Consider the following 15468-nt stretch of genomic DNA (forward strand, 5'->3'; position numbering starts at 1 on the left):
CCATTGACTTCTATTGTGGTTTGCCCATAGGACTCAGAACTGGACTGGAGACTGCCTAAACTGACAGGTAACTGTCCCCAACTGGTCCCTGTGAATTGTGGCTTCCTGTTGAAGTTGGCACCCCCAAAAGTGCCCATAGAGCTGTTTTCAAGTAGTTGCTTGTTGTGGCTTACCCTAAATAGGGAGTCTCAGTAGATTACAAAAAGATATTGTTTTCAGTGAAAAGCAGTGATGTATTGTTTCTTTAAAATTTCATATTTCTGGAAACTCTGTTGGATTTTGGTCATTGAGGTGTCTATTTAAAGATAACAATACGCATTTTTTCTAAATTGGTGTTGGCTTTTATTGTGCTGTGTTTTCTTGCTATTCTACTGTTTTGGTACTTCTTAATGCTTTATAGTTGTTCCTTTGATAAAGCCTGACTGCTCTGAGGCTCAGCTACTCAGGACTGAGCTACGGTTTTACAAAAAAACCTGACTGTACCAGATACGTGTTTGTACCAATATTACACGGTGAGGTCACACAACCACACCATATACTGATCCACATTTCTTTACACACCTTTTTTTCGGACCGACTGGGGCTGAGAATTAGAGCAGGCTTTCTACCAAAAGGTGTGAATTATTTCACGTCAGGCAATCCTTCACTCTTCCGATCTTCTTTGCCCCTCCTCACCCCTTAAAATAGGAGGAGAGACTCCATCTATTGGACCCTAAAAGAGTGGTCAGCTTTTACATTGATCGTACCAGAGACCACTCCATAGACAATCACCTTTTTGTGGGGTTCTCCTGGGCAAAAAAGGCAAAGCAGTATAGAAACTGAATTTATCCAGGTGGATAGTCCTTTTCATTAAGATCTACTATGAGATGGCCAAGAAGCAACCTCAGCCTCCAGAAGGGTTGACGACTGATTCCACAAGGGCCAAGGCTGCTACTTCTTCATTATTATATGGAGTCCCTTTTGTGGATGTTTGTCAAGCTGCAACTTAAGCAAAACATCAGTGCATGCATTCACAAAGCACTTCTTCCTTGACAGCTAGGTCCTAGGGGAAATGCATTATTGCCTATCGGTCCTGCAGAACTTTTTGATCTGAATCATACCACATATTCCATACTGGAGAGGTATTTCTTTTTGGTATCTATTCTCAAAGTAATCTGCACTTAGTTATATCTCTCGGAAGAATACTTTCCTTACTTCCCTTCAGAGCACTCTTTCTTTTGGATACTCGGATCTAACCACAAATTCCTCACTGCCCTCCTGGCTCCCAGTTTTGTGGAACAGACTTTTCCACATTGAAAAATGTCCCAAATTCGACTGCTGCGCACTGGCACAAACAATAGTATTTTGGATCCAAGCGTGCGGACTATTTCCAAAAGAAACAGCTCTCTGTATGCTTGGGTGGCTACTATATGCCGGTACAATCGTCACATTTGGGGCGGAACAGAGTTGACACAGAACTGTACAACGCCTCCTACTGGCATGCAGAGGTTATGCTAAAAAATCTTCCAGATCCAATCTGGTGCCTGGGGATATGCTAAAGGTGAGAAATCTGCAGGTCGATTTAGTATCCATTAGGAGTGTTACAGAAGCGAAGTAATTTGTTCTTTCTAACGCTCAGACTTTAAGTGTTTGAAAATCATTTTGCTTGAACCCACCTTTTTTTACTCAGATTCTTTAGTGACGTGAAATATCTTGGTTGAAACTCATGAAAAAACTGTGGTTTATTGATTAGTGGTATTCTGATGTGTGAGTCCTTTAAAGCTGTACTGTTATTCATGGCCTGTTACTTTGTTAAAAACCATTGTGCATTTCTCATTATTTTATTGACTTAGGACTCAGGATCTCTGTGATGGCCGGGACACCCCTGAAAGCTTTGTGCCATCTTCTTCGCCTGAAAGTGTTGTTGGAATGGAAATCAGCCGATATCCTGATCTGTTGCTGGTGAAGGAAGAACCCCCAGATCCTGCTCCCTCGCCTGTCATACCCATGTTGCCGAGCAGCACTGGAAAAGGTGAGAGCATTTTAACCTTTCTTCCTTTCTTGAAAAAATGAAGCCCTTTAATAAGAACTATTGTTCTAGCACTGATCATGTGCAATGATTTAAACGTTATATTGTTTTTCAATATTATTTGTACAGGTTCAGAAGCAAGGCGGAATGATGTGAAGACTGAAACTTCATCCAGGATGCTTTTTTTTGGCTCCCAGTTTATGCAAACTCCCAACAGTCCCAAATCTGGCCATATCTCTGTTGCAATCACTTTGCATCCAACAGTAACTGAGGTAATGCTTTACTGTCAGTTATATCTGTCTCCAGAATGGGGTCTTTATCTTTATTCAGCTCTTTTAGCACTGTCAAACACCAGCTCCTTCACAGGTTGCCTGCAGCTCAATTGTGAGAGTAGCGGGCCCTTGTAGTTCAGACAGAGAGAAAACATTCCATGGGGAAAAGTACTAACAAGAACTAATTTGTGGGGTTGGAGTTTGGGGGGGGGGAGCTCTTTGAGAAGTTTTCAAAAGCTACACCTTTTTTGAGCTACAGGGGCAATGTCCTGTATCAGCTCCATTAAGTGTTCAGTATTCTCTGACAAACTAGCTTATCACAAGTATTTTGAAGGACAGTCAGCACAAATGTCACTTTTGATAGGGACCTCTCCACAAGAAGAGCAGGGTTAGGATCATTTCATTCAGGTCGAATTTGATATCAAACTGTTTTTGATGTCCTTGTCCAAGAAGTTTGTGATCCACTTATGCTACAGTTGATCTCCCTTTGGATGTACTTCACAAGCATTCCTTCCAACGGGATGTCATCCTTGTACCCTCAAAAAGTGAGATAGCAGGTTTTCCAAGAAGATAAGTCTAAATGCTTCATATTTATAAAAGTGAAAGAGGAACATCAATTCACAAGAGCCATTACTTTTTGACTATTTTACAGCTTTAGTCCTGCAGAATACTTTTATGTAGACTCCACACATTTAGAATAATCCCAGGCACCAGACTAGATCTGGAGAATTTTACAGCAATACTCCTACCCCAATCCCCCAGAAATGTGCCATGTTACTCAGCGGTGACTCCATACCTCCCCGGATGTGATGGAGCAAAGCCCCAAAGATGCACCTCACTGGGTCAAATGCTACATGATAGCCTGGACAACGCAAAATAAATCTTGAGTGGTGGGTTGGACACCAAAGTATATGTTGGCAAAGCTATTGGCACTGGTTAAGTGCATACAAGGAACATCTGGATTAGATGAACCAGGTTTTCAGGAGCTGCCCAGGCGCCTTTGATGGACATGGCCTTGTGTGACTTTGAACTGTTTAGAAAAGAAGGCTGTTTCGATGTTAAAACATTTTAAGAAAGTTGAGCCACTGCATGATTTCTGGGACTCCTGTCTCCTGCTGAGCAGTTCCACGAATAGTGTAGGAATTTTAGGGGTTATTCCAAGTTGCTAGTTTGCAGACAACGCAAGCCTTCCTAACCATCGGCAACAACAGCAGACCAAGTATTTTCATGGCAGAGTTTAAGGCAATGGCCAAGGCCAATCGCACCAGAAGGAACACCTCTTCTCCTTCTCTCCCACCTCAGGGAAAGCAATTTCAAACTTTTTGTTTACCTCCCTTTACTGCGCCATACTCAGCCTTTAAGAGGGAGGAGGATACAACATTTCCTCCCAGGATGGGGAACCATAAGTTGGACAGATGTGTAAGAAAGTGAGTTATTAATGGAGAAGGAAATAGGTCTTGTTAAGAAATAAGTCTGCAGCCCTCTGTCTACTGGGAACCAAGTACCCTGTTGCAACACTTGACTCTTTTTGTATAGTGAGACAGAGCAGTTGAAGTCCTTCTCTGAGGAGTTGGTTCCTGGTAGACAGAAATTACAGACCTATTACTAGTAAAAGACCAACATCCTTCTCAACTAATAACCCACTTTCTTACTTTGGTTGCCAGCACTAGGATAAGTAGTATGCGGTTCCATAACTTTGAAAAGTTCAGTTTTTATACAAATTACCCAGACATAAAGACACAAATACCAAAGAGCGAGGGGTTCAACGGTTTGGTTGCTTGAACTCAAGATGTTGGAAAGGAAAGTCCCAACACACATCTTCCATATGAAGAATTAGTTGGTTGGTGTTTACTGTCACCGGTTTTCATTGCCATACAAATGTTTCCATAGTGAAATCAATGAGGAAGACACTTGTTTATAGGTTTATGGGCTGCACCATAGAGATTGGAAAGAAATGGTAGACCCTGCTTTCTGTGTTTCAGGGGATGATTGGGAGGTTCCTGGACCTTCCAGCTCTTGTCATGGGCAATTCAAACTTCAAGTAAGGGAGTGTAAAGAAACAGGCTTTTGGCAGGTCGCCCCTTCCACCCGCCGTACTTTTTGCCCCCATTTGTGCTATTATCTGCTAGTTTTTCGACTCTGAGCGTGCACTGATGCCTGCTAGCCAGACCTTGGTGCCAGTGTTCTTACTCATCACAAAGTGTATGTCGAATTTTCTATCCCCAAATGGCAAATATTTACTTGTAATTCCCTAGTATATGGTACCAAGGGCATGGAAAGAAGAGTGTTCTCCCAGGCTGCAGCACTGATTGTGCCACCCTGTGCATGACAAAGTACAAAATGGCTTGCAGCCTGCCACTGCGCACTGGAAGGGCAGTTGTCACACTCCCAGTTCGACTATTCCATTGCCAATAATGTCAAAGCCACCCTTTCCCATAACAATATATGAAAGCATTCATTAAGTAAGGCCTAAGAGCCCTACGTTAGGGAGCTGTATATTATTAAGTGGCAAATGTATGTTTGTTTATCAACCCCTCAAATTGTCATTTTGTAACTTCTGAATGGGACTATTTAACTGAGTGCTGTAAGGTATCAAATTAATCGTGGCATTAAATCCGACCTGATGCCCAGGTCGAATATAATGTCACTATTAAAGTAAAGCAACTTTGAAAAAGTTTCCACTGTGACCCAGCTGGCCCACAGACAGCATTCTTCCTGCCTGGGGAGTCGTGTGAACGACTCCCTGGCTCAAACAATAGAAGCCCATTGCAGGGATAGGTGTCCCCTCCCCTTTGCAGGAAGCCACTCTGGGTGTTAGCCCAAACGGCTAGTTTCAAAGGCAAAGTCACCTTTGGTGGGCAAATGGTGATAACATTTCAGAGGGGGCTGCCCTTTGTTTATGTGGGCAAGCTGGAGACAGGGCCAGACAGGGAAGATCAGTGCCCAACCCAGTTTTCCCATGAGCGTATAGCCCCCAGGTAGCCACACCTCTAGGATGAGCTACCAAGCTCCTCACCATCGAGGAGAGGTTCAGACATCTTGAGAGTGCCCAGAATAGTACACTCTGGTACTGCCAGATGCCACACATTGCCATAAAATTGTCACCTAGAGGGGAGGGACCTGGTTACCCATTGGTTAGTGACAGTGTTGTTCTCTCTGGGCTCCTTCCCAGAACCCTGAACCTCAGATCACATCGGCATTAGAACAAGGACCGAAGGAGGACTGCCTTGCTGCCCCGCACAAATAGAGGCTGCACTGTCTACTTGACTGAACTTGCTGCACTATTAGGCTTGTGAAGTTAGGACAATGGCTCCTGGATCAGTCGTTCAGCAGTCCCAGACAAAGCAGTGACTTTAAGGGTCAGTTCGCTGGCCCCCTGGAACAGCATCAGGGATATTAAAGCAGAAGAAGCCCAAACCGGCGAGTTGGTAGCCACTTTGAAGAAATCGCCGCTGGGCACCCCATGAGACCAGTCCTCGACGAACAAAAGTTGCACTGAGTCCGCTGAACCCGGGAGTGTTGTCCGAGTCTAGATTGGTCCCCCTAGAAGGACACTAAAGGATTTGGATCCAACCATGCTGTATGGCTATAGGCAGCCCAGCCGCAGCTAGGTTTCAAATAGGTCTTTGAGGGACCCCGACTTCCGTGGCAAGACCTGTGGACCCGGAAACCACCACAAAGGCGGCACCCCCTTTGACCACAACATAACCAGAGCATCTTTGAGCATCTTGTAGCACCAGTATCAGGACCACTCCACTAAAGTCTATAAAGTTTGAAACTGGACTGGAAAATGCTGTGGTGGCCAGGTAACTGTCTAAATCTACTCCATTGTCCCGCCCCCGATCTTCATCCTATTAGATTTGGTTGCCCAAGCCAGGGTGGAGTAGCCAAACTAACGTTCACAAACTTTTGAAAAGTTTGTAAACTTTTTGTTGACCAGTGCTTATCTGCGGTTGAATTAAAAAGTGATAAAACCTTTACAAATCTGTATTTCCAGAACCCTCTAGTGGATTTTGCTAATCAAGGACTCTAAAACTTCATAAAAATAGAATCTATTTTTATAAATTGTTGTTGTTTCTTTTGTGTTGTGTGGCTTTCTTTTTTTTTTTTTTTGTTTTTTTTTTTTGAAAAACCTTTATTAGCATTTCAACCAATAACAAGTATGGGCCTACAACCCCCCGGGGCCGGCCGCTAAGCAGTCAAAGCAACAGAGATCCAATGTTGACACAGGCAGAACCTCGGGGAGCAGAATCTCCGTGCTAATATATTCTCGGCCAGTGAATGGCGCAAGTAGGACACCAGGATTAAGAAGGCTTTCATTTTATAATAGGGAAAGACGAAAGGATCAGGTGCCAAACAATTTCCCAGCAGCGAAAAATGGCAGGCAGAATAACAAACGTAAACAATAAACGGCAATCTATCGAGTCAATGGCGCTAAAACAGGAAGTGCAGGATGTAGAGAAGTATCATGACCAGTTGCGCCTGCAGTCCCATGCCCTAAAGCCCAGAAAACACCCCGGAAATTGTGGCACACATGAAAAAGCAGTGATTCACAACCAAGGAGTTGTACCACGCTGATCCCAGAAAAGAAAAACAAAGAAGAATCAGAGAAGAAAAAGGAGGCCATGGAAAAAAAGGGTAAAGACTAAAGAATCCCCTTCCCCAACCCCCCACCCTGCACCTCTGCAGATGAGTACGGCCCCCCCCCCCCCCCAGCAGTGTGCCTGTCGCCCTGGAACCAGACCCGAAATATAGAAGAACAGAGAAAAGGGAATAAGAAAAGAACCCCACCAGACGGGGGGGTAGAGAGAGTATTAATAAACTGGAGGAGGGCCTTCAAAACATGCCCCCGGCTTCTCCCTCCCGCACGGTAAGTTTTCCCCAAGGCAAACAGTAAGCAGCACAAAATCGACCATGTCAAAGAAAGATGGGGAGCATTATGCACCAATTATACTAATAGCTATGCCATGAGAGCACGCAACCCCTGAGCCCGCCCGTCTACTAGATGACCACCCCTGAAGGATCAGCCTTATCCTTGACCACTCTTTGCAAATCTGCCCATGCATACCCCTCGACCCAGCGCCATGTCCAATGTTACAAGGTAAAGGAGTGTCCAAAAACGACCGGGAAGCGACGCACACAGGTGGGGTGGAAGTCTCTGAGTACCAACACAGTCCGCATCATGGAGGGACGTCTTTCCCAGTGTTGCCCCAGGATCTGCACTGCACACAAGGTCCAGGAAGGCGGAATCAGCCAAAGTAGACAACTGTTGCTTGAATTTTCCCTGGGTCGCCGGAGGCCGTGCACGGGACGAGGCCACCACCTCCCACTCAGGTCCAATACCTCCGGAACAGATCAGACCCACAGCCAGCCGATCACACGGAAGCATACTGTCCGGAGTTTCCAGCTGTTCACTAATCTCAGGGGTGGCCGCGACATTATCCTCCTGTGTGCAGTGTGGGAAGTCCCTGTGTACTTGAGGACAGGCAGGCCGCAACTGTCCCGACGCTGATGCCACACCATCGAGCTTACTCCCCAAGACCCCGATGCCATGAACCAAGGTGGAATGAAGGGCACCGAGAGCCTCGAGGAGGTCGCTGTACCCCAGCACAGCTCTCTGCGATCGCTCCGCCACACTCCCAAAAGTCACACACTCCCAATCCTGCTGTGACCCGGTGGACAGGATGGTAGGCTTCATCATACCAAGATGGCCGCCGGGTAGGCCCGACCCGTATTGGGACCGGGACCCAGGGACAAGCGCCTCAAGGTCCACGTCGCTGGAAACAGGGTTCCGGGGGCAGGCAAAAATTATTCGTTGTGTGGTCACGGGCAACAGTCGTCCCCACCACGGACCAGCGCCCGCGAAAATCCGGGAGCAGCCCGCAAGAATCAGGGCGAGTTACGAGCAGCGTCCGGGCAGCTCACCGTCAAAGGCAGGGGCAATCACCGGAGAATCTCAGAATTGCCACCCCGGGCATGCACTCGGTCCGCTACGCTTAGCGGTAGGAACGACCACGGCGAAATGTAGGCCGAGGTGTGCACTGCTCCGGTGGTCCGACTCCACCCAGTCACCACAGGCCGCTGTTGTTGAACTGCCACCCGGCCAAGGCGTCCACTCGAGGTCCTGGCTCCAGGGCTGCACGGGCCGCAAATTTCAAAGGCACATTTCTCCGGCGGTACCGCCGCCAGAAACTTCGGAGGCACACGGTCGGTTGCCACTCTCATTCACAAATACGAGCGCGTAGCGCAGGCTGAGGATCTCATGCAGGATATCCGTGCGGGATGCGGAGGTTCACGGAGCCGGGAGTCTACGCTGCCGTCCCGGTCGCCATCTTGGCTCCTCCTCTTGTGTGGCTTTCTTATTTCATTATGTGATACTGTTAAATGCTTTACACTAAGTTTCTTCATATAAGCCTGGCTGCTCAAAAGCCATAGCTACCCAGGATTAAGCTTTAGGTTGTTCAAACGATGGGTGGAGACTACTCCAGACAGAGGGTATCCCGAGCATCAGTCTGGGTTGGTGATAGATGCTTCTGCTAGGGATTGTCACTCTGAGCTGATGGAAGGACAGGTGGTGGAGGAGTCTGCCTTGTCCGACTCCTGTCTGGTGAGCTTTAGGTTGCCAACCTTAGGGCAGGTCTTGAGCCCCCTCAGAAATCCTGGTTTGCCAGGCAAAGGTACAGCTTATAGGTGTGAGCTGAGAGGTGTGGAAAGCTATCATGTAAGCCCGCAAACGCACCGGTCACATTTCACCGTGAGATCTTTAAGGTCCCTCGTTGGTCTCCAGCTTTACTGCTTGGGGCATTTTGAGTTGGCTGAAGTGGATGGATGTCTGACGACGCTGGCCCAAGACCCAGTGGCACTTCCAAGTTGACTCCTGGTGCTTGAGAATCCTTGGGTAGGGGACATGCACCCTGTTCATTAGGACGACAGGTGGGCTAGTGTTCTGGGATAGTTCCTGTGGATGGAGGTCCAAGGGAAGCTCATACTGCAGGTTTTCGTAGGGGGGCTTCTTAGCCCTTCTATGACCCAAAAGGGATTGCTAACTTCTGTGGCCTAGATGTCTAGAGGCTATACCCTGGTGTCCCGTATTGGAACCAGACTAAGAAACCGAGCGTGGCTTTCTGTCAGAAAGGTACCCTGAGTTGAGTGGGCTCTTCTAGCATGTCAGATGTCATCCCAGGATTGAACAGGGGAGCCGGCTTTCTGGAACGTTCCGCTCTTGCTTAAAATTTTGTACAGTAGAAAGAGGTAGAGAAGATGGATTTCATAGGACTCTGAAGAAGACCAAACCTCTGTCTGGAGTGCTGGAGCATCCTGGACTTAACCTGGATTGAACTCCAGGGCAAGTGGCACTGGCCCCCTTACACCCTCTGAAGGACACTACAGGGATGGACTGTCTGGGGGATCCCATTGGAGAAGGTGCTTTTACGAAAGTAATCAAAAGTAATCTAACAGTAATTCCAACTGTATTGAAAGTATTTGCAAACCTATAACAAAGTAATTTTCATTCAGCTTGCTTATATTGTTCAACATGCCTTGAAAAGTACCATTTACAGTTACCTGTGCCGGGCTTGCTTGGTTCTAGAAAATAAATATAACTAAATAATATTTTTATACAAACAAACTGGTCTGAGTTCAGTCCTTGAGGGTGTGATAGCATTTCTTGCCTGAGTGTGTACAATACAAGCTTAACACTACCCTCTGATAAAGACTTACTGCTTGCCCACACTACCACAAATAGAGAGTAAGGTATTATCTACTTTTACCTGTGCCTACCTTTGGGGTTCCACTGGACTCTGTGCACACTATACCTTACTTTGGTATAATATATACAGAGCCAGCTTCCTACACCTCTATAGGCCTGTGATCGAAAATAAAGCGCACTGCAAAGCCCTAAAGACTTTAGGATTCCTTCCTGTATAGTTACCCCCCCCCCCCACTCCCCCATTTGGTTATATGAGACCTCTAAATGAATAGAAAAATCCCCACATAAGACCGGGGGCGTCGGCCAAGTTGCAAGTTCAACATTAGGAAAATCCAAAATCCGCGCCTCTTCCGTATTTGAACCATATATACACACAACGGCCATACTTGTCTACCAGGATTCTTCCTGCGGTGCAAATAGTATGCTTTGTGAGAATAGCAACTCCTCTATTTTTTGTAGTTTGTTGTGTACAAGCTAACAATGCATACCCTAATTCAGTTAATATTCTACACTTCCCCCATGGGACATGAGTTTCCTGAATACAAACTAAATCAGGCTGCATCGTCTTTAACTCAAGAGCTACTCTATGCCTTTTATCCTGATCATCAAGTCCACATATATTAATAGAACATATAAGAAGTCTTTGCAAAATGATCACATATCCCTCTTGTCACTGCAAGAACAGCCCCTATCTTCTATCATTAGAATTAAGATGAGAAATCAAACATTTAAACCACCTTAAATAAATTATCCTCTGCTTATCTTCAATTTTTGGCTTATTCATCAATGTAATATTGTCTTGCTTACTGCTTTTACCAAAATGGCTTATTTCCCTCCTTGCTCCCCCCATCACTCTGTGCCCCTACCCGACCCCTGACTCTATCCCTCCCCATATTCAGCTCGAAAGACCCCCCGCCCTACACCCGTCCTTCAAGGCTTTAGAACCAACAAGGTCCATTGTGATGGGTTGCATTCCTCCACCTCCCCAGACCACCCTTTTCCTTTAGCAAAACCATTTGTCTGAGAAACAAAACAGAAAAAAGGAAGATGGAAGTAGATGTTCCTACCCACCCGTTTAACAGGCATATCTATACCCTTAACCTGAATATCTAACCATCTAGAGTTGTCAGAAATTCTTTTGCTTGTATGTCAGAAGCAAAAAAAATTGCTTTCTCTTTATATATTACTTTCAGTTTTGCCACCTCTTCTCTACCGTCATTTGGCAATAATCTAGCCTGACAAAAAACTCATATACCTTCCCAGGCCTCTTCCTGTCTGAACGTGCCTAATCATACAGGACTTGACGTAACAGAAAGTTATTCATATAAAGTAGCACTGCCCTAGGACTTATACCCTCTTGGCCAGCCCAAGCATGTGGTTTGAATGGGAAACGGGGAGCCCTTTGCATTTCACTCTCCCAGCACCAGAGTGTCAGCTCAGGGAGGGCTTCTGTAAAAAAGTTCCATGACAAGTTTACAAACATCTGACCCCTTGACTCCCTCTGGAATCCCAAGTATCCTAAGATTGTTCAGTCGCAAACGATTCTCCAATTTGGCTAGTTTCCACTGAGTATCATCTCCGAGTTCTGAGAATATCAGTTCATCTTCCAATGTTGAGATTCTGATCTCTGCCTCCCCAGTCCGTTCAGCAAAGTCTGAGCATGATTTAGCCACACGACGAATAGCATTCTGCATATTGCAACAGGCTTTTTGGGTTCTTTGACTTTCCGTCCTAGTCTCATATCTGTGCTCCATTATGCTTTGATAAATGGCTCGCAGTGATCTCTCTTCCGACCTGTCTTGAGCTCCAGGACCCGTCCGGATTGTTTCTGGGGAGTTCTCCACGGGATCACCAAGTGCTGGTGAAAACGAGTAACCCCACGAAAGACCACCTGTGCCTTCATTTAACTCCTGTGTACCAAGAGCACCCTTCTTCCGAACCGTATCAGAGACTATGCCTCCAGCTAGGGTCTTTTTTATCCTCCATGCGTAAGCTGTTTGACTACTCTAGACACTCCCCAGTGACTCTGCTCCTGAGTTCCGCTTACGTATGTAAGACTCCTCTTCACTGGACGAGTTGGGCCGGTCTGCTGAGCCCCGGGTCCAAAAGAAGTTGCGGGGTTGCCAACAGGCAGAATATCCACAAAATGACAGACACCACCATAAATGCCGTTCTGCCGAAAACAGGTAATAAGCAGCCCAGATGATCTCATCTGCATAGCAACCATGTATTAGTCGATCAGGAAGACATAGGGGGTCTGGTGAGGAGCAGTGCATTACTCACCCAACTGTGTGGCCGCCATCTTGCCTCCAAGAAATCTAGCATTCAGTGTGTATGAGCTAAAATTATGTTGCTATCATTTCCCTGCCTTAGTAGGTGCTAACATTTTCAAGTTTCATTTTTGTATTGAATATGTAATCAATGTATTATCGGTTTACAAAAGTTGTTTTATTCTTTTTTAAATCTTTTTATTAACAAAGACTCGAGAGACCACAGCATACAGATACAATACCATGAGGACAATAGTTGCCATGTACAGGAAATCACAACCAATACAATCTCAGGTGGAGCAGACCCCCTTGGTAGTCCACCCCAAATCACTGATCCAGCCCTCGGTTTCTCCTCCACGGCATCCACACCCTTTCCCATTTTTTGACATACTCCCTACTCTTATACACTGTTTCCTCCGCTCTCTGGCACCAGTCAAGGTCACGTTTCCATTCTTCAATCAGGGGGGAACCTGTGCCCCCAGTTTCTGGCAATGTTATGCTTTGCCTCCCCGCAGCCAATGCCAACCATACACCCACCCACATATCTGGACCAGTCTGCCTCTCTTCTGATCATGAGAAGAAGCCACTTTGGGTCCAATGGGATAGGCTCGCCCACCACATCCAACATGACTTCCGTAACCTTCCGTCAAAATACGGCAACCTCGGGACATGCCCATAATATGTGTATGAAGGTACCGTCCTCTCCGCACCCCCGAACACACTGTGCAGACATGACGCGACCCCAGGAGTGTAAGTGGGTGCGAGGATAGTAGATGCAAAGCATGATCTTGAGCTGCACTAATCTGAATCTAACAGACATAGCCACTTCCCTAGGGCTCTGGAGCGCCTCCTGCCAGTCCTCGTCATCGAGAACCCCTAGGTCACCAGCCCAGGCTGCCCTAAGGGAGACCAAGGGATCCGGGAGGTTGATGATTAATTTGCGGTATATCGTGGAGGTAGCTTTCATCTGTATGGGATCTAGCAGTAGCCGGTCTTCAAGCGGGGAGTAATCTGGAATAGAAACCCCCTGTTGGATACGAGTATGCAGTGCATGTAAAAGCCGCAGAGTGTGTTTCTCTGCGAGTCGTGCATATTGTATTCTTTCTGCAAGTATTCAAACGAACGAGGTGATTCACCCTTCCATACGTCTCCCAGGTATTCAACACCAATCAGGTGCCAGCCCCTAAATCCCGACAGCGCGGCCACTTCCCTAAGGGGATCACCCGCCCAAAGCGTGGTTCTGCCGGTCAGCCGCCCAGCCCAGGCATTTGTTTGCGTCTTTCCAACATTGAACCACCACCTTAGTGTGTTCCGGCCAGTCCTGGCACATATGCCGGGAATACTAGAGGGATTCGCAATTACTGTGCGGCATCGATGCCCTATCTACTCTATAAGCCAGCTCTTCAATCCCCACATAGACCCAATCGTTGATCACCTGCATTTGGGAGGCCCAATAGTATAGCTTGACATCCGGAACTGAGATCCCGCCATCGAAGACGCCTCTATGTAGCTTCTGTAGGGCAATCCTCGGTGACCTTCCTGCCCACAGCAAAGACCTCACCTCCTGTACTATTCGCTTAAAGAATGTCTGTGGTATCTGGAAGGGAGTATTTTGCAATATATATAGAAGCCTAGGTAGCATCAATTTCTTATACAGGGCTGTCCGTCCCATAAGTGAGAGTGGAAGCAAACGCCAGTGACTAACATCAGCAGCTAGACGACTCCTCTGCGGCCCCAGATTCCTCGCCAGAAACTCTTTCTGGTGTCTCGTGATGTATATTCCCAAATATTTAAAACCATCCACCACCACTGGGGCCGCCCAACACCGCGGAACCCTGGGGGGGGTTCCGAGAGAGGAAAGATCACCGACTTTGACCAATTGATATTGTATCCCGAATAGCTACCAAACAACTAAAAAATGCGCAGGACCCGCGCTATGGAGTAATACGGCCGGGCCAGATATATCACTATGTCGTCAGCGTATAATGAAATACGCTCTTCCCAAAATCTCAGGTTCCCTCCTGACCCAGTGAGCCAGGGGCTCCAATGCCTGGGCAAACAAGAGCGGGAAGAGAGGACACCCCTGCCCCGTGCCCCTCCGAAGCTGAAAGGACTCATACATGGCACCATTCACCCTCACACATGCCGTAGGCCCCTCGTATAGGAGTCTGACCCAACTGCAAAAGGATGGGCCAAATCCCACCCACTGAAGGACCATAAACAAGTATGGCCATTCGATACTATCAAAGGCCATAAGGCGTCCAGTGACATCTGATAGAAACAACTAGCCGCAGATTCCTTAACTTAGAATATCCCCATGCGTCAGACTGGATACGGAAATCTTTTTTGCAGCGGCACCTCTGCGTGCTGGGGGACGGCACCACACGACCCCGCCCTGACGTCATCCACGTACATGACGTCAGCGAGGTCATATAAGTCCCTCCTGGCGCGCTGATGTCAGTTTCCTTCTTTTCCAGGTGCAACGCGGATCCGGAGTTCCTCTGGCCTGTTTTCAGGCCTGCGGTTCCTCTGGCCTGTTTTCCGGCCCTTTTTCGACGCTTCGCGTCGGGAACAGTTTTATGATTCCCTCGGGCTTTAAATACTGTACTTCCTGTTCGCGGCCAATGTTCGTGACAGACCTGCTTCTTATTTGCATATGGTGTCTGGGCGAGCACCACGACTCCAAGGACTTAGAAGCCTGCCAACACCTTAAGCCGAAGTCCCGGCAGGAGCGCCGGAGGAAGCTTTTTTCGGCACGACTGTCCCGGTCGGAGTCATCTCGTCCCACGACCTCTTCAATGCAGTTTCGCCATCGATCGCCCTCTGGGGCCAAGGCCGTCCTTCACCACTTCTTGATAAGTTGCGGCGCAGGTCGCCGAGGTCCTTGATCTCCCTTTCATCTGCAGTCAGGAGCACTGGTTCCAGGAATATTCCAGACGAGCGCCCCAGTCAGTCTCTCCCCCCCCCCCCCCCCCCTCTATCAGCCCTATCCGGATGCAGGGGTGAGTCGGGCCCAAATGGAGGCTTATGCCACGACTTTGCAGGCCTCCCTTGGGTCCTCGCCCATCACTGGGGGGTCCTCGGGGCTTGCGCTACCTGTGGGGTCCCCGACGTACTCGCCGGTAGGTTCGCCCCCGGCGTCAAATGAGCTTTTGCCCTCCAGGGATGTTGGAGATGTGGTATCGTCAGGGTGTGGCCCGGCTGGGTCCC

At 47.5% G+C, this 15468-nt stretch overlaps 1 protein-coding gene across 9 annotated transcripts in view; it reads left to right on the plus strand.

Annotated features, from left to right (window-relative positions):
- KMT2C (lysine methyltransferase 2C) overlaps window positions 1–15468 on the plus strand; it is a 1736691-nt gene that overhangs the window by 1569161 nt on the left and 152062 nt on the right. For all 9 annotated transcript variants that reach the window (XM_085632007.1, XM_085632012.1, XM_085632004.1 and 6 more), the window contains 2 exons: window positions 1833–2011; window positions 2138–2280. In XM_085632007.1, the coding sequence (XP_085488133.1) occupies window positions 1833–2011; window positions 2138–2280 (322 nt within the window). The remainder of the gene's footprint in view (window positions 1–1832; window positions 2012–2137; window positions 2281–15468) is intronic.

This window comes from Triturus cristatus, chromosome 10 (genome assembly GCF_964204655.1).
Source record: "Triturus cristatus chromosome 10, aTriCri1.1, whole genome shotgun sequence".
NCBI lineage: Eukaryota > Metazoa > Chordata > Amphibia > Caudata > Salamandridae > Triturus > Triturus cristatus.